We start from the raw sequence: 22,598 nt of genomic DNA, 5'->3' as shown, positions 1-22,598 counted from the left end.
CACTCTGCAGTCACCGCCAAAGAGGAGCTGAGAAAAGTGATGTCCTCGGAGATAACGCAAGAGGCGGTAGAAGAGATTACTTGAGAGGTAGGCTAGGTCTAGGTTATGTAATAAATGAATGATAAATGATGGGCCTACGTTGTGTCGACTTCCCTTGCCTAAACAACATGGTAAACGTGCTTTCTAACAGGAAGGATCAACATACAATTTTGGTGTTAGCCATGCCCACTTTCAAATAAACAAATACACTTTTGAGGATCTTAAAATAGAGTGGATCCTTTCATAAGAAAGTATTTTATTTTCATCCAGCAGATAAACAGGCCTAGTGGATGTCATGTGTGCATGCCACTGTCAGATCAAATTACATGTTTTCAATCGTTATAATAACAATGAGTGTCTGATGATTAAAACAACAACTGCTCTTGTGGTTGTGGGAACTGTGTGAACAGTCACAGAAAAAACGAACGGTTATCTTCATCTTTGAAAATGCATTTCAGGGCCTGTATTCACAGTGTCTCAGAAAGGACTTCTGATCCATGATCAGTTTAGCCTTTTATGAATCAGACAGGGGTGCCTGATCCTAGATCAGGACTCCTACTCCGAGGCACTTTGTGATTAGGTATCATGTTGTTAGGTATCATGTGTAATAACATATGTAGGATCTTAATTTGAGCCAGTTTGCTACAGCAGGAAAATAATCTTCCAGCAACAGGAAATATTAATTATTACGTACATTATAATTCATGGATTTTCTTTGTAGGGGTTGATAAAACATTTTGTTAGGGATAATAAAGTCTGACATTTTAAAGTGGAAATTACTAACTTTAGAAGCCTTTTAAAATCTCGAATACTCTTCAAGTTTGCATTTCCTGCTGGGCAGGAAAATTCTCAACATCAAAAGAGTGATCAAATTAAGATCTACACTTGTATGTAGGAACGCATCACAGTTATTTAATGCAGACATCACACCTGCAAGGAGATTATGTATAATTAACTAGTAACACATTTGACAGATTGTTGCTTGATTCTATTTCATTATGAAAAGTAAAGACATTGGCATACTTTGTCCCAACCACTTATGTTCTCCAGAATTTGGACCATGCTCACGTTATAGCATTGAAGGCCCACTGTATGTGCAAATAGTATGCATGGTTTCTTGCCATCCTGATTGAAATTGGCCACAAACGCTTCATTCAGCATAAGACCAGACATCTTGAATGGATCTGAACTGGTTAAATGGTACACACTATAGCCACACCCTATAGCCGATTATCTCTAGGCTAAATCATAGAGCATTATGCACTTAGACTTAGTGCAGTGGACTTATGCAACCTAATGGAGGCATTTTACCATTTCACACCATACAGTGACTTGCAGAATTTTTCCATCAGTAATAATGACATGTTGACGAAGTAAGGTAATCATGAAAATATAACTATCCACTCCACAATATTTCCACACATTTAGTAGTCGGATCATATAAGAATTGTATGTCTGTCTTTTATACCTATACAGCATTATTGTGTGTGTTCGATAAAAATATTTGAAACAGTAGTCGGTTCATATGAGTGACATTTAGGCCTACCTGTCTGTCATGTCAATCGCTTATTGCTGTCTAAATAGGCGCACAGTGACATTGTTCTGACACATTGGTAGATAATTACAAAAAAATAACACACACTACCCACGTCGATAACTGGTTGAATCAACGATGTGTCCACGTCATTAAAACAAATGTGTGAGGACGCTGAATCAATGCGGAAAACTGATTGGATTTGCAAAAATCATCAATGGAAGGGAATTCCGTATTTTTTTCACACAACTTTAAACCTAAAACCAATGGCACGGTGACACATTTTTATTGATTTCACGTTGAATTCACATTAGTTGACAACTCAACCAAATGGAAACAAAAAATAGACGTTGAACTAACGTCTGTGCCCAGCGGGAAATTAAAATATTAGTGAAAGGAACAATGTCCAAGTTTTAAAGGATTACTACGTTACTGTATATTACGCATGAAGCGCATCATGGTGCTAGATCAAAAGTCAAATCAAATTTAAAAAATGTGACATTAAAACTAATCGACCGGCAACACATCATTATCTTACACCATACCGCAGTAATCACGATAATACCGTAATTATCTACTGTAACCACTTAGTGGGACAAATATCAATTTCTCAATCTGCGAGTGTTTGCCAAGATCTCACACCTGGGCTGTCAAATCGCTCCTTGGCCACCGCAGCTCGTAGACGTGCCAGCCAGCCACTTACCATATTCTATCCAGGGGAAAACGGTCTGGAGAAACCAATAATATCCGCCTCCGACTCCGACAGTTGTTACTTATGATGAATATGAAAATATCTTCTTTATCATCAGGGGGAAAAAGAGCCAGGCGCGCCGTAATCCTTATCCGACCGTCTTGGTTGCCGTCATTCTGCTAAGTGTTGGAGAGGTTCTCAATTACATGCCTGTTTCTATTAACCCACAGCGCCCAGTCCACGTGGGTGGTCCCATTCTCAATAGGCAGGACTCCTGCCTGTCACGTGATTAGCACAAAACTGTAAAGAAAACAGGCCTGGATGGCTCTCATCACCAAAGACTTTCACAGTGACACGTTTCCTATCAAGATGGTTATATAGCTCCATCAAAGCACTGCAGGTTATTGTGGGAAATCTCTCACCTTGCAAAACTGTAAGAAATTGTAAAAATATGCCAGTAAAGCCTGAAGGAGATTATATCGTAAACATTGGGATTACCTAAATGAATATGTGTGTATAGGATGCCAACACCCTCATCCATAGATGCCAACTCCCTCATGCATAGATGCCAACACCCTCATCCATAGATGCCAACTCCCCCATGCATAGATGCCAACACCCTCATCCATAGATGCCAACTCCCGCATGCATAGATGCCAACATCCTCATCCATAGATGCCAACTCCCCCATGCATAGATGCCAACACCCTCATCCATACATGCCAACACTCTCATCCATACATGCCAACACTCTCATCCATACATGCCAACACTCTCATCCATACATGCCAACACTCTCATCCATACATGCCAACACTATCCATTACATGCCAACACTCTCATCCATACATGCCAACACTCCATCCATACATGCCAACACTCTCATCCATACATGCCAACACTCTCATCCATACATGCCAACACTCTCATCCATACATGCCAACACTCTCATCCATAGATGCCAACACCTCATCCATACATGCCAACACTCTCATCCATACATGCCAACACTCTCATCCATACATGCCAACACTCTCATCCATTACATGCCAACACTCTCATCCATACATGCCAACACTCTCATCCATACATGCCAACACTCTCATCCATACATGCCAACACTCTCATCCAAGCATGACCATGTTTCCTTTTTATTCAACATCATGTTCCAATATGTGTCAGATGGGTTAAGTCTCAGGAAAACCTAGGGGATAATCTCATTCGTCAACCTTTTCCCTCGTGTTAGGGTTAGAGACATCAGTTCTATGTTGATACTGTTGCAATTTCATGATCAAATATTATCACAATTCAAATCTTGAAGCTTCATTCATCCAATTCAAGTTAAATTCATGACGTTTTCGGCTGAATGAGCTTTAAACCTTCACACCACATTACCAGCACCGTCAAGGAGATGCCATTCCCAAGTGTCGATTTCCCTACACTGTTGCTGTGGTATCTTTGAGGTCCTACTGTAAGTGTAAGCATGCAATACGGTCCCCCCACCAAAATTACACCTGTATCAAATGACAATGTGGAGCAAATAATGTGTTGTTAGTGCTTCTCTCTGCTACATAGAGTGACTAGGGGGAAGACTATCTGTTAGGGGTCAGTTTGCAATTGGCCAAGTGTCTCTCAGAATGACTTCATCAACCAATCACATGCTTCAAGCCCTTTTTTTATTTTTTTTTTTCACCTTTATTTAACCAGGTAGGCTAGTTGAGAACAAGTTCTCATTTGCAACTGCGACCTGGCCAAGATAAAGCATAGCAGTGTGAACAGACAACACAGAGTTACACATGGAGTAAACAATTAACAAGTCAATAACACAGTAGAAAAAAAGGGGAGTCTATATACATTGTGTGCAAAAGGCATGAGGAGGTAGGCGAATAATTACAATTTTGCAGATTAACACTGGAGTGATAAATGATCAGATGGTCATGTACAGGTAGAGATATTGGTGTGCAAAAGAGCAGAAAAGTAAATAAATAAAAACAGTATGGGGATGAGGTAGGTAAAAATGGGTGGGCTATTTACCGATATACTATGTACAGCTGCAGCGATCGGTTAGCTGCTCAGATAGCAGATGTTTGAAGTTGGTGAGGGAGATAAAAGTCTCAAACTTCAGTGATTTTTGCAATTCGTTCCAGTCACAGGCAGCAGAGAACTGGAACGAAAGGCGGCCAAATGAGGTGTTGGCTTTAGGGATGATCAGTGAGATACACCTGCTGGAGCGCGTGCTACGGATGGGTGTTGCCATCGTGACCAGTGAACTGAGATAAGGCGGAGCTTTACCTAGCATGGACTTGTAGATGACCTGGAGCCAGTGGGTCTGGCGACGAATATGTAGCGAGGGCCAGCCGACTAGAGCATACAAGTCGCAGTGGTGGGTGGTATAAGGTGCTTTAGTGACAAAACGGATGGCACCGTGATAAACTGCATCCAGTTTGCTGAGTAGAGTGTTGGAAGCAATTTTGTAGATGACATCGCCGAAGTCGAGGATCGGTAGGATAGTCAGTTTTACTAGGGTAAGTTTGGCGGCATGAGTGAAGGAGGCTTTGTTGCAGAATAGAAAGCCGACTCTTGATTTGATTTTCGATTGGAGATGTTTGATATGAATCTGGAAGGAGAGTTTACAGTCTAGCCAGACACCTAGGTACTTATAGATGTCCAAATATTCAAGGTCAGAACCATTCAGGGTGGTGATGCTGGTCAGGCGTGCGGCTGCAGGCAGCGAATGGTTGAAAAGCATGCATTTGGTTTTACTAGCGTTTAAGAGCAGTTGGAGGCCACGGAAGGAGTGTTGTATGGCATTGAAGCTCGTTTGGAGGTTAGATAGCACAGTGTCCAAGGACGGGCCGGAAGTATATAGAATGGTGTCGTCTGCGTAGAGGTGGATCAGGGAATCGCCCGCAGCAAGAGCAACATCATTGATATATACAGAGAAAAGAGTCGGCCCGAGGATTGAACCCTGTGGCACCCCCATAGAGACTGCCAGAGGACCGGAGAGCATGCCCTCTGATTTGACACACTGAACTCTGTCTGCAAAGTAATTGGTGAACCAGGCAAGGCAGTCATGCGAAAAACCGAGGCTACTGAGTCTGCCGATAAGAATATGGTGATTGACAGTGTCGAAAGCCTTGGCAAGGTCGATGAAGACGGCTGCACAGTACTGTCTTTTATCGATGGCGGTTATGATATCGTTTAGTACCTTGAGCGTGGCTGAGGTGCACCCGTGACCGGCTCGGAAACCAGATTGCAAAAGCGGAGAAGGTACGGTGGGATTCGAGATGGTCAGTGACCTGTTTGTTGACTTGGCTTTCGAAGACCTTAGATAGGCAGGGCAGGATGGATACAGGTCTGTAACAGTTTGGGTCCAGGGTGTCTCCCCCTTTGAAGAGGAGTTGGAGCTACAGGATGCAAATTTCTGCCTGAAGAAGCTGGCCTTAGCTTTCCTGACTGACTGCGTGTATTGGTTCCTGACTTCCCTGAACAGTTGCATATCGCGGGGACTATTCTATGCTATTGCAGTCCACCACAGGATGTTTTTGTGCTGGTCGAGGGCAGTCAGGTCTGGAGTGAACCAAGGGCTATATCTGTTCTTAGTTCTGCATTTTTTGAACGGAGCATGCTTATCTAAAATGGTGAGGAAGTTACTTTTAAAGAATGACCAGGCATCCTCAACTGACGGGATGAGGTCAATGTCCTTCCAGGATACCCGGGCCAGGTCGATTAGAAAGGCCTGCTCACAGAAGTGTTTTAGGGAGCATTTGACAGTGATGAGGGGTGGTTGTTTGACTGCGGCTCCGTAGCGGATACAGGCAATGAGGCAGTGATCGCTGAGATCCTGGTTGAAGACAGCGGAGGTGTATTTGGAGGGCCAGTTGGTCAGGATGACGTCTATGAGGGTGCCCTTGTTTACAGATTTAGGGTTGTACCTGGTGGGTTCCTTGATGATTTGTGTGAGATTGAGGGCATCTAGCTTAGATTGTAGGACTGCCGGGGTGTTAAGCATATCCCAGTTTAGGTCACCTAACAGAACAAACTCTGAAGATACATGGGGGGCGATCAATTCACAAATGGTGTCCAGGGCACAGCTGGGAGCTGAGGGGGTCGGTAGCAGGCGGCAACAGTGAGAGACTTATTTCTGGAGAGAGTAATTTTAAAATTAGTAGTTCGAACTGTTTGGGTATGGCTGGCTCACGGACATTGGACATTTTATTTTAGTGCATTCAGTTACTTATGATTTGCAGGTGGATTATACAGTTCTTGACAACATGGTGCGAGCGCATATATATTATTTTGTCAAGCCCAATGTTGTTGTGCCATGTCCATTCTCAAATTCCAAATTCAAGTCTCTTGTGAACAATATGAACGCATATGTTTTACAGGTGTTGCTTTCATTCTGAGGCAGAGATACATACAGTGGGGAGAACAAGTATTTGATACACTGCCGATTTTGCAAGTTTTCCTACTTACAAAGCATGTAGAGGTCTGTAAGACCAGAGAGCTGTGTAAGGACATCAGGGATAAAATTGTAGTCCTGCAGAAGGCTGGGATGGGCTACAGGACAATAGGCAAGCAGCTTGGTGAGAAGGCAACAACTGTTGGTGCAATTATTAGAAAATGGAAGAAGTTCAAGATGATGATGTCCAAAAATGATGCAGAAAAATTAAATCATGCTTTTGTCACTTCTAGGTTAGACTACTGCAATGCTCTATTTTCCGGCTACCCGGATAAAGCACTAAATAAACTTCAGTTAGTGCTAAATACGGCTGCTAGAATCCTAGAAATGCTAGAAATTTGATCATATTACTCCAGTGCTAGCCTCTCTACACTGGCTTCCTGTCAAAGCAAGGGCTGATTTCAAGGTTTTACTGCTAACCTACAAAGCATTACATGGGCTTGCTCCTACCTATCTCTCTGATTTGGTCCTGCCGTACATACCTACACGTACGCTACGGTCACAAGACGCAGGCCTCCTAATTGTCCCTAGAATTTCTAAGCAAACAGCTGGAGGCAGGGCTTTCTCCTATAGAGCTCCATTTTTATGGAACGGTCTGCCTACCCATGTCAGAGACGCAAACTCGGTCTCAACCTTTAAGTCTTTACTGAAGACTCATCTCTTCAGTGGGTCATATGATTGAGTGTAGTCTGGCCCAGGAGTGGGAAGGTGAACGGAAAGGCTCTGGAGCAACGAACCGCCCTTGCTGTCTCTGCCTGGCCGGTTCCCCTCTTTCCACTGGGATTCTCTGCCTCTAACCCTATTACAGGGGCTGGGTCACTGGCTTACTGGGGCTCTCTCATGCCGTCCCTGGAGGGGGTGCGTCACCTGAGTGGGTTGATTCACTGTTGTGGTCATCCTGTCTGGGTTGGCGCCCCCCTTGGGTTGTGCCGTGGCGGAGATCTTTGTGGGCTATACTCAGCCTTGTCTCAGGATGGTAAGTTGGTGGTTGAAGATATCCCTCTAGTGGTGTGGGGGCTGTGCTTTGGCAAAGTGGGTGGGGTTATATCCTTCCTGTTTGGCCCTGTCCGGGGGTGTCCTCGGATGGGGCAACAGTGTCTCCTGACCCCTCCTGTCTCAGCCTCCAGTATTTATGCTGCAGTAGTTTATGTGTCGGGGGGGCTGGGGTCAGTTTGTTATATCTGGAGTACTTCTCCTGTCCTATTCGGTGTCCTGTGTGAATCTAAGTGTGCGTTCTCTAATTTTCTCCTTCTCTCTTTCTTTCTCTCTCTCGGAGGACCTGAGCCCTAGGACCATGCCCCAGGACTACCTGACATGATGACTCCTTGCTGTCCCCAGTCCACCTGGCCATGCTGCTGTTCCAGTTTCAACTGACCTGAGCCCTAGGACCATGCCCCAGGACTACCTGACATGATGACTCCTTGCTGTCCCCAGTCCACCTGGCCATGCTGCTGCTCCAGTTTCAACTTCCACCTGACTGTGCTGCTGCTCCAGTTTCAACTGTTCTGCCTTATTATTATTCGACCATGCTGGTCATTTATGAACATTTGAACATCTTGGCCATGTTCTGTTATAATCTCCACCCGGCACAGCCAGAAGAGGACTGGCCACCCCACATAGCCTGGTTCCTCTCTAGGTTTCTTCCTAGGTTTTGGCCTTTCTAGGGAATTTTTCCTAGCCACCGTGCTTCTACACCTGCATTGATTGCTGTTTGCGGTTTTAGGCTGGGTTTCTGTACAGCACTTTGAGATATCAGCTGATGTACGAAGGGCTATATAAATAAATTTGATTTTGATGGTCAATCACCCTCGGTCTGGGGCTCCATGCAAGATCTCACCTCGTGGGGCATCAATGAATCAATGATAATGAGGAAGGTGAGGGATCAACCCAGAACTACACGGCAGGACCTGGTCAATGACCTGAAGAGAGCTGGGACCACAGTCTCAAAGAAAACCATTAGGAACACACTACGCCGTCATGGATTAAAATCCTGCAGCGCACGCAGGGTCCCCCTGCTCAAGCCAGCGCATGTCCAGGCCCATCTGAAGTTTGCCAATGACCATCTGGATGATCCAGAGGAGGAATGGGAGAAGGTCATGTGGTCTGATAAGACAAAAATAGAGCTTTTTGGTCTAAACTCCACTCGCCGTATTTGGAGGAGGAAGAAGGATGAGTACAACCCCAAGAACACCATACCAAACGTGAAGCATGGAGGTGGAAACATCATTCTTTGGGGATGCTTTTCTGCAAAAGGGACAGGACGACTGCACCGTATTGAGGGGAGGATGGATGGGGCCATGTATCGCGAGATCTTGGCCAACAACCTCCTTCCCTCAGTAAGAGCATTGAAGATGGGCCGTGGCTGGGTCTTCCAGCATGACAACGACGCGAAACACACAGCCAGGGCAACTAAGGAGTGGCTCCGTAAGAAGCATCTCAAGATCCTGGAGTGGCCTAGCCAGTCTCCAGACCTAAACCCAATAGAAAATCTTTAGAGGGAGCTGAAAGTCTGTATTGCCCAGCGACAGCCCCAAAACCTGAAGGATCTGGAGAAGGTCTGTATGGAGGAGTGGGCCAAAATCCCTGCTGCAGTGTTTGCAAATCTGGTCAAGAACTACAGGAAACATATGATCTCTGTAATTGCAAACAAAGGTTTCTGTACCAAATATTAAGTTCTGAATTTCTGATGTATTAAATACTTATGTCATGCAATAAAATGTAATTTAATTACTTAAAAATCATACAATGTGATTTTCTGGATTTTTGTTTTAAGTTCCGTCTCTCACAGTTGAAGTGTACCTATGATAAGAATTACAGACCTCTACATGTTTTGTAAGTAGGAAAACCTGCAAAATCGGCAGTGTATCAAATACTTGTTCTCCCCAATGTACATATAGTATAGAGCCCTCAAACTCTTTCATTTCCAATTCCTCTAGCGCCTATAGTTTGTTGAGAATACTATGGCACTTCCATATTTTCTTCAAATTGCTATAACCTTTTAAAGGGATGGCGGAGATGATATCTGAGGGAACATAACAGCAGCAGTATTTAAATTCTGCGCCTGAACACACATGAGGAATATCGCCCTTAGTTCCGAATGAGTCAGCTTTCTTAGTTGACGAATTATGAATGGGGCAAGATGCAACAACTGTGTTGGCTAGCTATCCTGAGTCTATAGCTGGGAGAGTGGCACTGTAAGATCAGACAGGCACGCCTCTGAGGGGGGAAAAAAAGAGGAGAGAGAACGCAAACAAAGCACACCTTTTTATTGGGAACAAATGCATTCAAGATTCCAATTAAGTAAGAATGTCCGCTCTTTTTCTCTCCAACCCAAAAAAAGAACAAAGAACATGGACGCCTGAGAGTGAAGGCTCATGGTTATAAAGATCATGTGATGTGTTCCATTTATTCAAAAAATACCAGAGACAACTCCTACATTATATGAAGCTAGTCTCACAGCAGTATTGCTGGTGAGGGAAAGACAGGCCTACAGTAGTCTAGCTGTAGATAGATGTTTTACACATGGGTGCAATTTAGTGTGCATGAAACACAGGCCTCTCTCTGTCTTATATTATCCCAGCCTAACGTTCCGCTGACCTCCTCTGGTGCTCTCCTGGAGATACCATTTGCTCAGCCATGAAGGTATCTCTTTTTCCCCCCAACGGCTGCCTATGGCCGGCCTATGGCTGGGAGGCTGGTGAGTTCAGAGTGCCTGCTGGGATGTTTATGTTCCAACTCAAGGTTGTCGTCAATCACACAAAGCTGTTTGACAGTTCACAGCACTGCCCGGACTCTGTTTACCTCTCCCAATTTCCTCCGCCATCATGTGGCTATGTGCACAATCAGAGCGGCTTAGAGCACACTGGAGTGCTGGAGTACTCCCTTCCACAACAGCAAGTGGAGAAAATGATTCCAATACAATGTAATGTGATACTAAAGGAATAGTACAAGGGCCCCTACTCAATCATAAAAACGCTAACTAGGTTTTTGGGCTAAAGAGAGAATTCACTTCTTTGGGAAAGGGTGTATGTCAGAGTTTATATGAGTTTATTTTTTTGTGTTTCACAATGTAGAGTCCTGTTGAGTGTATACCTCTAATCATGCGTTCTTGATGTAAAAAGAAAAATAATGATGTATTTGGTTGGTTGAAGAGGGCACCTTAGCATGTGTGTTTGGCATTGAGTGTGCATGCTTAAGTTGGTTATGCTGGTGCTGGGGGGGAGGTGGGGGTTGGGGGGGGGGTTGTGAAAGAGAAAATTAGCTGTGGATATATTTCTACTTGCAGGGACGAGGGTTATGTGATTATGGTGGTGATACTGCTTTATCTGTGGTACGTCATTGTTGTTAGGGTCTCTGGTGACGGTTAGCGAGGGATCTAGTTATGGGTTCCCGAGACGAGAGTATTTTTCTTGTTATTAGTATTTTATGAAAACATCACAAAACACACAGATACAAACAACAGCATACAGGCACACACAAACATCAACGACATCGCACCTGCCCAAAACCCACCTGCTCACACCCCCGTCTCCAGCGCCCGCATCACTCTCCACCACTTGGCCTCAAACTGCACCATTTTGTTTCTCTCCGCCGCCCACGCACTTTCAACATCCAGGTAATAAAGCACTTTGGCCTTTCCATTGTGTGAACAATGGAGGATTCGTTGGTTGATTTCCAGTTTTAAAGTGTACGTTTTTGTCAAGATGATTGACGAGAAAAGTATTGCCAAAACTACCAGGTTTCTCACTGCGCCCTCATATGCCATGTCTTTATCTACGCAGACAGACAGATTAAAAGTACATTTACGTTGGAATATTTCTGAGAGCCAACTTTCTAACTTTCCTAACTTTGGGTCTTTATAGCATTCCCAGAAGGCATGCATTATTGAGTCATTGTTAGATTTACACTTAAGACATGGCTCTGCCGTAGTGTTGTAGAATTAGTTAATTCTGTCACTTGTGTAATAAACATGGTAGTTTAGCTATACACTCATTTATACTGGGATTAAGCGTTAATTTTTGTTAACTGTAATTTAGTTTGTTATGTTCCAACATTTCCTCCCACCAAGATGATTCTTATTAGTTCTCCTCAGCAGTCCTAGGTTTCTCCCTCTGTGTTGAAGGTCTGGAGTAGACCATGTTGGAGCTGGGAAATATTTAGACAAGGCTGTGGTCTGTTTCTAGGAGCTGGCCTGCAAAGCTGTCATTTTCGGAGGTGAATTCAGCGCTCAACCTGAACAGGAAACGTGTGCTTCTCTGAATGTATACACACGGCTCTCAACAAATAAGCAAAACAATCCAATATCAAACCTATGGCTCCGTCAAGAGAGGCCGGGCAACAGATTCATTTTTCTCCAAGTTCACTAAAGTAAAGAGGGGGAGAGCCCATTGGTCTTAACGGTGGACATATCGGAGCTAGGAGAGACCCCATGCAGTTTGAATGGTGTAAGTCTTACTGTGAGGCCCTTTGGAAAAGATGACACATAAAGAATTGAAAGAACACATGAGAAACACAACCGGAATCTCATAAGCTGTCCAGGCCTTTGTTAACTGAGACCTCCTTCTCGGAAGACTCTTAACAATGGCGGGAACTGTTACCTTCCTGAATGGAATTCAACCCCATAAACCAGGAGCTTCAGCAATCATGAAAAACCATGTTAAACAAGTTGAATTATGCCTGATTTATACATGAGTTTTCCATTCTTCAGCAGCCATGATAAATATATACCATAGACGTATTAGCCATCATTGCATTTCTACTGTACCTATTTCACAGGTTGATGCTCGTCATAAAACGCAAACCATCCAAACAAAGACATTGTTAGCGGTGTATTCGTGACCGTCCCATGCAATGTGTAACAGTTTACGAAACGGTGTTAAGCTGTGTTCATAATACCAGAACCATTCGGAGGTGTTCCTGATGGCAAAACAGGACCAATTAAAGCATCACGTCTGTTTTTTTGGGGGATGTCCATGGTGTCCCTAAAAACACACGATGCCAACTCTCAAATCAGAACATCCATCTGTAGAGGAATGGGTGTATGAGAAGAAGACGCCCACCTGAATCACGTCTCCCCTGGATGTGGACACACAGGTCTGGGCACTGCTCCGCTGGTTCATATACCGCACTGTAGTCTACATCCGTGTGAGGAGAGCGGCATTGTTACACAGAAGGACAGAAAGACATCTTGTGAGTTTGGTTCATATCAGTCCTGTCTTTGTTTACATGGGTTGTCGCGGAAACACGGCGTTTTCGGATCAGATGCCTGGAAACGTCCTTTTGCACAGCTGCGAGGGACGCTGGATTGCTTTGTGTGTCTCAGGAGGAGCAACTTGGCAGTTGTGAAGAGTCATTCTCACACGCAGTACCGACACGTGCCAAGACCTCTACTCAATACACTTTGACACAGAGAGAAATAGATCAAGGGCTAAATGAACCATATCCCGATGTCGAAGCTAAACCAATGTGACTGTGGCCTGTGTTGACATAGCCCTCAGCTAAGCTGCCATGTTTTTATCAGCTCTGTTGACTGAGTCTTCATCAATGCTCCCTCACTGTTATCTTCTGCTTGTTTCCCCCACTACACCATGAAGTCATCCAAGCTAAAGTGGCCAATTAGCCAAAACACAGCTCAATCTAGTACCTCTCCAGAGATACCAAGGGAATGCATGGTTCGGTTGTGCATCAGAACAGCTGGGGAAGGCGTGTGTGTGTGTGTGTGTGTGGATGCAATTTAATGCATACATGTGTATGTGCACCCAGGCAAACAGTATATAACTCTAAAATGCTTACATTTGGAAGTTTGAAGTTATGATAATGAATGAGGGTGTTACAGTTGTAATATGAGCAGGAGAAGAGAGATGTCCTGATGTGCTCCTCGGCCACCAAGCTACAACACATTCCCAATGCACTCATTACAGGCATTTAAAGAGCTCCTCGCTAATTCATGACCATTGGTTGAAATTGGCACATTCTGGTCAAAAACATACCCTCTCATGACAGATTGTTCCTGTGAATACTAATCGTCTGAAACCTCAACTCAAACACCCAACTCAACAGGGCCCCACTGTTTCTCAGAGAGGAGGGGAGGGTGAGGTTGAGATTGAGCGGAAGAGAGGGTGAATGACAGAGGGGAAGAGAGACGGTGAATGATAGAGGGAGAGAGAGAGGGTGAATGATAGAGGGGGAGAGAGAGGGTGAATGATAGAGGGAAAGAGAGAGGGTGAATGACAGAGGGAGAGAGAGAGGGTGAATGACAGAGGGAGAGAGAGAGGGTGAATGACAGAGGGAGAGAGAGAGGGAATGACAGAGGGAGAGAGAGAGGGTGAATGACAGAGGGAGAGAGAGAGGGGTGAATGACAGAGGGAGAAGAGGGTGAATGACAGAGGGAGAGAGAGGGAATGAATGAATGACAGAGGACAGAGGAGAGAGAGGGTGAATGACAGAGGGAGAGAGAGAGGGAGAATGACAGAGGGAGAGAGAGGGTGAATGAGAGAGGGGGAGAGAGGGTGAATGACAGAGGGAGAGAGAGAGGGTGAATGACAGAGGGGAGAGAGAGAGGGGAGAGAGGGTGAATGACAGAGGGGAGAGAGAGGGTGAATGACAGAGGGAGAGAGAGAGGGTGAATGACAGAGGGGGAGAGAGGGGGTGAATGACAGAGGGGAGAGAGGGGTGAATGACAGAGGGAGAGAGAGGGGTGAATGACAGAGGGGAGAGAGAGGGGTGAATGACAGAGGGAGAGAGAGAGGTGAATGACAGAGGGAGAGAGAGGGTGAATGACAGAGGGGGAGAGAGAGGGTGAATGACAGAGGGAGAGAGAGAGGGTGAATGACAGAGGGAGAGAGAGAGGGTGAATGAGAGAGGCGGAGAGAGAGGGGGAATGACAGAGGGAGAGAGAGGGTGAATGATAGAGGGAGAGAGAGAGGGTGAATGATAGAGGGGGAGAGAGAGGGTGAATGACAGAGGGGGAGAGAGAGGGTGAATGAAAGAGGGGGAGAGAGAGGGTGAATGACAGAGGGGAGAGAGAGGGTGAATGACAGAGGGAGAGAGAGAGTGAATGACAGAGGGGAGAGAGAGGGTGAATGACAGAGGGGAGAGAGAGGGTGAATGACAGAGGGGAGAGAGAGGGTGAATGACAGAGGGAGAGAGAGAGGGTGAATGACAGAGGGAGAGAGAGGGTGAATGACAGAGGGGAGAGAGAGGGGGTGAATGACAGAGGGAGAGAGAGGGTGAATGACAGAGGGGAGAGAGAGGGAATGACAGAGGGGAGAGAGAGAGGGTGAATGACAGAGGGAGAGAGAGAGGGTGAATGACAGAGGGAGAGAATGAATGAGAGAGGGAGAGGGTGAATGACAGAGGGGGAGAGAGGGTGAATGACAGAGGGGAGAGAGGGTGAAGAGGGGAGAGAGGGGGTGAAGAGGGAGAGAGAGGGTGAATGACAGAGGGAGAGAGAGGGTGAATGACAGAGGGAGAGAGAGGGTGAATGAATGACAGAGGGAGAGAGAGGGTGAATGACAGAGGGGAGAGAGGGGTGAATGATGGGGGAGAGAGGGTGAATGACAGAGAGAGAGAGAGAGGGTGAATGACAGAGGGGGAGAGAGAGGGTGAATGACAGAGGGAGAGAGAGAGGGTGAATGACAGAGGGAGAGAGAGAGGGGTGAATGACAGAGGGGAGAGAGAGGGTGGGTGAATGACAGAGGGGAGAGAGGGTGAATGACAGAGGGAGAGAGAGAGGGTGAATGACAGAGGGGAGAGAGAGGGGGGGGAGAGAGAGGGTGAATGACAGAGGGGGAGAGAGGGGGTGAATGACAGAGGGAGAGAGAGGGTGAATGACAGAGGGGGAGAGAGAGGGTGAATGACAGAGGGAGAGAGAGGGTGAATGACAGAGGGGAGAGAGAGGGTGAATGACAGAGGGAGAGAGAGGGGTGAATGACAGAGGGAGAGAGAGAGGTGAATGATAGAGGGAGAGAGAGGGTGAATGACAGAGGGAGAGAGAGGGTGAATGACAGAGGGAGAGAGAGACAGGGAGAGAGAGGGTGAATGACAGAGGGAGAGAGAGAGGGTGAATGACAGAGGGGAGAGAGAGGGACAGAGGGAGAATGAATGAGAGGGGAGAGAGAGGGTGAATGACAGAGGGAGAGAGAGAGGGTGAATGACAGAGGGAGAGAGAGGGGGTGAATGACAGAGGGAGAGAGAGAGGGTGAATGACAGAGGGAGAGAGAGGGAATGATGAATGGAGGGGAGAGAGGGTGAATGACAGAGGGGAGAGAGAGAGGTGAATGACAGAGGGAGAGAGAGGGTGAATGATGAGGGAGAGAGAGGGTGAATGACAGAGGGAGAGAGAGGGTGAATGACAGAGGGGAGAGAGAGGGTGAATGACAGAGGGGAGAGAGAGGGTGAATGACAGAGGGAGAGAGAGGGTGAATGATAGAGGGAGAGGGGGGTGAGAGGGGAGAGAGTGAATGACAGAGGGAGAGAGAGAGGGTGAATGACAGAGGGGAGAGAGAGGGTGAATGACAGAGGGAGAGAGAGGGTGAATGACAGAGGGAGAGAGAGAGGGTGAATGACAGAGGGAGAGAGAGAGGGTGAATGACAGAGGGAGAGAGAGGGTGAATGAGAGGGAGGGGTGAATGACAGAGGGAGAGAGAGGGTGAATGACAGAGGGAGAGAGAGGGGTGAATGACAGAGGGAGAGAGAGGGTGAATGACAGAGGGAGAGAGAGGGTGAATGACAGAGGGGAGAGAGGGAGGGTGAATGACAGAGGGAGAGAGAGGGTGAATGACAGAGGGAGAGAGAGGGTGAATGACAGAGGGGAGAGAGAGGGTGAATGACAGAGGGAGAGAGAGGGTGAATGACAGAGGGGAGAGAGAGGGTGAATGACAGAGGGAGAGGGAGAGAGGGTGAATGACAGAGGGAGAGAGAGGGTGAATGATAGAGGGAGAGAGAGAGGGTGAATGACAGAGGGGAGAGAGAGGGTGAATGACAGAGGGGAGAGAGAGGGTGAATGACAGAGGGGAGAGAGAGGGTGAATGACAGAGGGGAGAGAGAGGGTGAATGACAGAGGGGAGAGAGGTGAAATGACAGAGGGGGAGAGAGGTGAATGACAGAGGGAGAGAGAGGGAGAGAGGGTGAATGACAGAGGGGAGAGAGAGACAGGGGAATGACAGAGGGAGAGAGAGAGGGTGAATGACAGAGGGGGAGAGAGGGGTGAATGACAGAGGGGGAGAGAGAGGGTGAATGACAGAGGGAGAGAGGAGAGGGGTGAATGACAGAGGGAGAATGAGGGTGAATGACAGAGGGAGAGAGAGAGGGTGAATGACAGAGGGGGAGAGAGGGTGAATGACAGAGGAGAGGAGGGTGAATGAGAGGAGAGAGAGTGAATGACAGAGGGAGAGAGAGGGGTGAATGACAGAGGGAGAGAGAGAGGGTGAATGACAGAGGGAGAGAGAGAGGGTGAATGACAGAGGGGAGAGAGAGGGTGAATGACAGAGGGGGAGAGAGGGTGAATGACAGAGGGGGAGAGAGGGTGAATGACAGAGGGGAGAGAGAGGGTGAATGACAGAGGGAGAGAGAGGGTGAATGACAGAGGGAGAGAGAGGGGTGAATGACAGAGGGAGGAGAGGGTGAATGACAGAGGGAGAGAGAGGGTGAATGACAGAGGGAGAGAGAGAGGGTGAATGACAGAGGGGAGAGAGAGGGTGAATGACAGAGGGAGAGAGAGGGTGAATGACAGAGGGGAGAGAGAGGGTGAATGATAGAGGGGGAGGGTGAATGACAGAGGGAGAGAGAGAGGGTGAATGACAGAGGGAGAGAGAGGGGTGAATGACAGAGGGGAGAGAGAGGGGTGAATGACAGAGGGAGAGAGAGGGTGAATGAGAGGGAGGAGAGAGGGTGAATGACAGAGGGAGAGAGAGAGGGTGAATGACAGAGGGAGAGAGAGAGGGTGAATGACAGAGGGAGAGAGAGAGGGTGAATGACAGAGGGAGAGAGAGAGAGGTGAATGACAGAGGGAGAGAGAGGGTGAATGACAGAGGGAGAGAGAGGGTGAATGACAGAGGGAGAGAGAGGGGTGAATGACAGAGGGAGAGAGAGGGGACAGAGGGAGAGAGAGGGTGAATGACAGAGGGGAGAGAGAGGGTGAATGACAGAGGGAGAGAGAGACAGAGGAATGACAGAGGGGGAGAGAGGGTGAATGACAGAGGGAGAGAGGGGTGAATGACAGAGGAGAGGGTGAATGAGAGGGAGGAGAGGGTGAATGACAGAGGGGAGAGAGAGGGGTGAATGACAGAGGGAGGAGAGAGAGGGTGAATGACAGAGGAGAGAGAGGGTGAATGACAGAGGGGAGAGAGAGGGGGTGAATGACAGAGGGAGAGAGAGGGTGAATGACAGAGGGAGAGAGAGGGGTGAATGACAGAGGGGGAGAGAGGGTGAATGACAGAGGGGGAGAGAGAGGGTGAATGACAGAGGAGAGAGAGAGGGGAATGACAGAGGGGGAGAGAGAGGGTGAATGACAGAGGGAGAGAGAGAGGGTGAATGACAGAGGGAGAGAGAGAGACAGGGGGGAGAGAGGGTGAATGACAGAGGGAGAGAGAGGGTGAATGACAGAGGGGAGAGAGAGGGTGAATGACAGAGGGAGAGAGAGAGGGTGAATGACAGAGGGAGAGAGGGTGAATGACAGAGAGAGGGGTGAATGACAGAGGGGGAGAGAGAGGGTGAATGACAGAGGGAGAGAGAGGGGAATGATAGAGGGGAGAGAGAGGGTGAATGACAGAGGGGGAGAGAGGGTGAATGACAGAGGGATGACAGAGGGAGAGAGAATGACAGAGGGAAGAGAGAGGGATGAATGGGGGGAGAGAGAGGGTGAATGATAGAGGGAGAGAGAGGGTGAATGACAGAGGGAGAGAGAGGGTGAATGAAGAGGGGGAGAGAGAGGGTGAATGACAGAGGGAGAGAGAGGGGTGAATGACAGAGGGAGAGAGAGGGGGAATGACAGAGGGAGAGAGAGAGGGTGAATGATAGAGGGGAGAGAGAGAGGGTGAATGACAGAGGGGGAGAGAGAGAGAGAGGGAGAGGGGTGAATGACAGAGGGGGAGAGAGAGGGGTGAATGACAGAGGGGAGAGAGAGGGGTGAATGATAGAGGGGGAGAGAGGGTGAATGACAGAGGGGGAGAGAGAGGGTGAATGACAGAGGGAGAGAGAGGGTGAATGACAGAGGGGAGAGAGAGGGTGAATGACAGAGGAGAGAGAGGGGAGAAAGAGGGTGAATGACAGAGGGAGAGAGAGAGGGTGAATGACAGAGGGAGAGGAGAGAGGGGTGAATGACAGAGGGAGAGAGAGAGGGTGAATGACAGAGGGGAGAGAGAGGGTGAATGACAGAGGAGGAGAGAGAGAGAGGGGGTGAATGACAGAGGGAGAGAGAGGGTGAATGGGTGAATGACAGAGGGGGAGAGAGAGGGTGAATGACAGAGGGAGAGAGAGGGTGAATGATAGAGGGAGAGAGAGAGAATGACAGAGGGAAGAGAGAGGGTGAAGATAGAGGGAGAGAGAGAGGGTGAATGACAGAGGGAGAGAGAGGGGTGAATGACAGAGGGAGAGAGAGAGGGTGAATGACAGAGGGGAGAGAGAGGGGTGAATGACAGAGGGAGAGAGAGGGGGAATGACAGAGGGGAGAGAGAGGGTGAATGACAGAGGGGAGAGAGAGGGTGAATGATAGAGGGAGAGAGAGAGGGTGAATGACAGAGGGAGAGAGAGGGGTGAATGACAGAGGGGAGAGAGAGGGTGAATGACAGAGGGAGAGAGAGAGGGTGAATGACAGAGGGAGAGAGAGGGTGAATGACAGAGGGAGAGAGAGGGTGAATGACAGAGGGAGAGAGAGAGGTGAATGACAGAGGGAGAGAGAGAGGGTGAATGACAGAGGGAGAGAGAGGGTGAATGACAGAAGACAGAGGGAGAGAGAGGGGTGAATGACAGAGGGAGAGAGAGGGGGTGAATGACAGAGGGGGAGAGAGAGGGTGAATGACAGAGGGAGAGAGAGGGTGAATGATAGAGGGGTGAATGAGAGAGAGGGTGAATGACAGAGGGGAGAGAGAGGGTGAATGACAGAGGGAGAGAGAGAGGGTGAATGACAGAGGGAGAGAGAGAGGGTGAATGACAGAGGGGGAGAGAGGGTGAATGACAGAGGGAGAGAGGGACAGAGGGAGAGAGGGGTGAATGATAGAGGGAGAGAGAGAGGGTGAATGACAGAGGGAGAGAGAGGGTGAATGATAGAGGGGAGAGAGAGGGTGAATGACAGAGGGAGAGAGAGAGGGTGAATGACAGAGGGAGAGAGAGAGGGTGAATGACAGAGGGGGAGAGAGAGGGTGAATGACAGAGGGAGAGAGAGGGGTGAATGACAGAGGGGAGAGAGAGGGTGAATGAGAGGGGAGAGAGAGAATGACAGAGGGAGAGAGAGGGGTGAATGACAGAGGAGAGAGAGGGTGAATGACAGAGGGAGAGAGAGAGGGTGAATGACAGAGGGAGAGAGAGGGTGAATGACAGAGGGAGAGAGAGAGGGTGAATGACAGAGGGAGAGAGAGGGTGAATGACAGAGGGAGAGAGAGAGGGTGAATGATAGAGGGAGAGAGAGAGGGTGAATGACAGAGGGAGAGAGAGGGTGAATGACAGAGGGAGAGAGAGGGAGAGAGGAGAGAGAATGACAGAGGGAGAGAGAGGGTGAATGACAGAGGGGAGAGAGAGGGTGAATGACAGAGGGAGAGAGAGAGGGTGAATGACAGAGGGGAGAGAGAGGGTGAATGACAGAGGGAGAGAGGGGTGAATGACAGAGGGGAGAGAGAGGGTGAATGAAGAGGGAGAGAGAGGGTGAATGATAGAGGGAGAGAGAGGGTGAATGACAGAGGGGAGAGAGAGGGTGAATGACAGAGGGAGAGAGAGAGGGTGAATGACAGAGGGAGAGAGAGGGTGAATGAGAGGGAGGGTGAATGACAGAGGGGGAGAGAGGGTGAATGACAGAGGGGAGAGAGGGGTGAATGACAGAGGGAGAGAGGGTGAGAGAGGGAGAGAGAGAGGGAATGACAGAGGGAGAGAGAGAGGGTGAATGACAGAGGGAGAGAGAGGGTGACAGAGGGGATGACAGAGGGAATGAGAGGGAGGGAGGGTGAATGACAGAGGGAGAGAGAGAGGGTGAATGACAGAGGGAGGGAGAATGAGGGTGAATGACAGAGGGAGAGAGAGAGGTGAATGACAGAGGGGGAGAGAGGGTGAATGACAGAGGGAGAGAGAGGGTGAATGACAGAGGGGGAGAGAGAGGGTGAATGACAGAGAGAGAGAGGTGAATGACAGAGGGAGAGAGGGGTGAATGACAGAGGGAGAGAGAGAGGGTGAATGACAGAGGGGAGAGAGAGGGTGAATGACAGAGGGAGAGAGAGGGGTGAATGACAGAGGGGAGAGAGAATGATGAGGGGGAGAGAGGGTGAATGACAGAGGGATAGAGAGAGGGTGAATGACAGAGGGAGAGAGAGGGTGAATGACAGAGGGAGAGAGAGGGGTGAATGACAGAGGGGGAGAGAGAGGGTGAATGATAGAGGGAGAGAGAGAGGGTGAATGACAGAGGGGGAGAGAGAGGGTGAATGACAGAGGGAGAGAGAGGGTGAATGATAGAGGGGGAGAGAGAGGGTGAATGACAGAGGGAGAGAGAGAGGGTGAATGACAGAGGGAGAGAGAGGGTGAATGACAGAGGGGAGAGAGAGGGTGAATGATAGAGGGAGAGTGAGAGAGTGAATGACAGAGGGAGAGAGAGAGGGTGAATGAATGACAGAGAGGGTGAATGACAGAGGGGAGAGAGAGGGTGAATGACAGAGGAGGGGTGAGAGAGAGGGTGAATGAGAGAGGAATGACAGAGGGAGAGAGAGGGTGAATGACAGAGGGAGAGAGAGGGTGAATGACAGAGGGAGAGAGAGAGGGTGAATGACAGAGGGAGAGAGAGGGTGAATGACAGAGGGAGAGAGAGGGTGAATGATAGAGGGGAGAGAGAGGGTGAATGACAGAGGGAGAGAGAGAGGGTGAATGACAGAGGGGAGAGAGAGGGTGAATGACAGAGGGAGAGAGAGGGTGAATGACAGAGGGGGAGAGAGAGGGTGAATGACAGAGGGGAGAGAGAGGGTGAATGATAGAGGGAGAGAGAGAGGGTGAATGACAGAGGGAGAGAGAGAGGGTGAATGATAGAGGGAGAGAGAGACAGAGGGGGAGAATGAATAGAGGGAGAGAGAGGGGTGAATGACAGAGGGAGAGAGAGAGGGTGAATGATAGAGGGAGAGAGAGAGGGTGAATGACAGAGGGAGAGAGAGGGGTGAATGACAGAGGGGGAGAGAGAGGGTGAATGACAGAGGGGAGAGAGAGGGTGAATGACAGAGGGGGGAGAGAGGGGTGAATGACAGAGGGAGAGAGAGGGTGAATGACAGAGGGGAGAGAGAGGGTGAATGACAGAGGGAGAGAGAGGGGTGAATGACAGAGGGGGTGAGAGAGAGGGTGAATGACAGAGGGAGAGAGAGGGGTGAATGACAGAGGGAGAGAGAGGGTGAATGACAGAGGGAGAGAGAGGGTGAATGATAGAGGGAGAGAGAGAGGGTGAATGACAGAGGGAGAGAGAGAGGGTGAATGATAGGGAGAGAGAGAGGAGGGTGAATGACAGAGGGGGAGAGAGAGGTGAATGACAGAGGGAGAGAGAGAGGGTGAATGACAGAGGGAGAGAGAGGGTGAATGACAGAGGGAGAGAGAGAGGGGTGAATGACAGAGGGAGAGAGAGGGTGAATGACAGAGGGAGAGAGAGGGTGAATGACAGAGGGAGAGAGAGGGTGAATGACAGAGGGAGAGAGAGG

At 48.4% G+C, this 22,598-nt stretch overlaps 1 protein-coding gene across 1 annotated transcript in view; it reads right to left on the bottom strand.

Annotated features, from left to right (window-relative positions):
- Positions 1-2,447, bottom strand: part of ptch1 (patched 1) — an 81,069-nt gene extending 78,622 nt beyond the window's left edge. Inside the window, exon 1 of the mRNA XM_042320719.1 lies at positions 2,277-2,447. Within this exon, the coding sequence (XP_042176653.1) occupies positions 2,277-2,279 (3 nt within the window). The 5' untranslated portion in view covers positions 2,280-2,447. The remainder of the gene's footprint in view (positions 1-2,276) is intronic.
- Positions 2,448-22,598: the final 20,151 nt, after the last annotated feature.

Source organism: Oncorhynchus tshawytscha, linkage group LG04 (assembly GCF_018296145.1).
Source record: "Oncorhynchus tshawytscha isolate Ot180627B linkage group LG04, Otsh_v2.0, whole genome shotgun sequence".
Lineage (NCBI taxonomy): Eukaryota > Metazoa > Chordata > Actinopteri > Salmoniformes > Salmonidae > Oncorhynchus > Oncorhynchus tshawytscha.
Note: the sequence above shows the minus strand (reverse complement) of the source record. Positions and strands in the feature narration are given on the sequence as shown.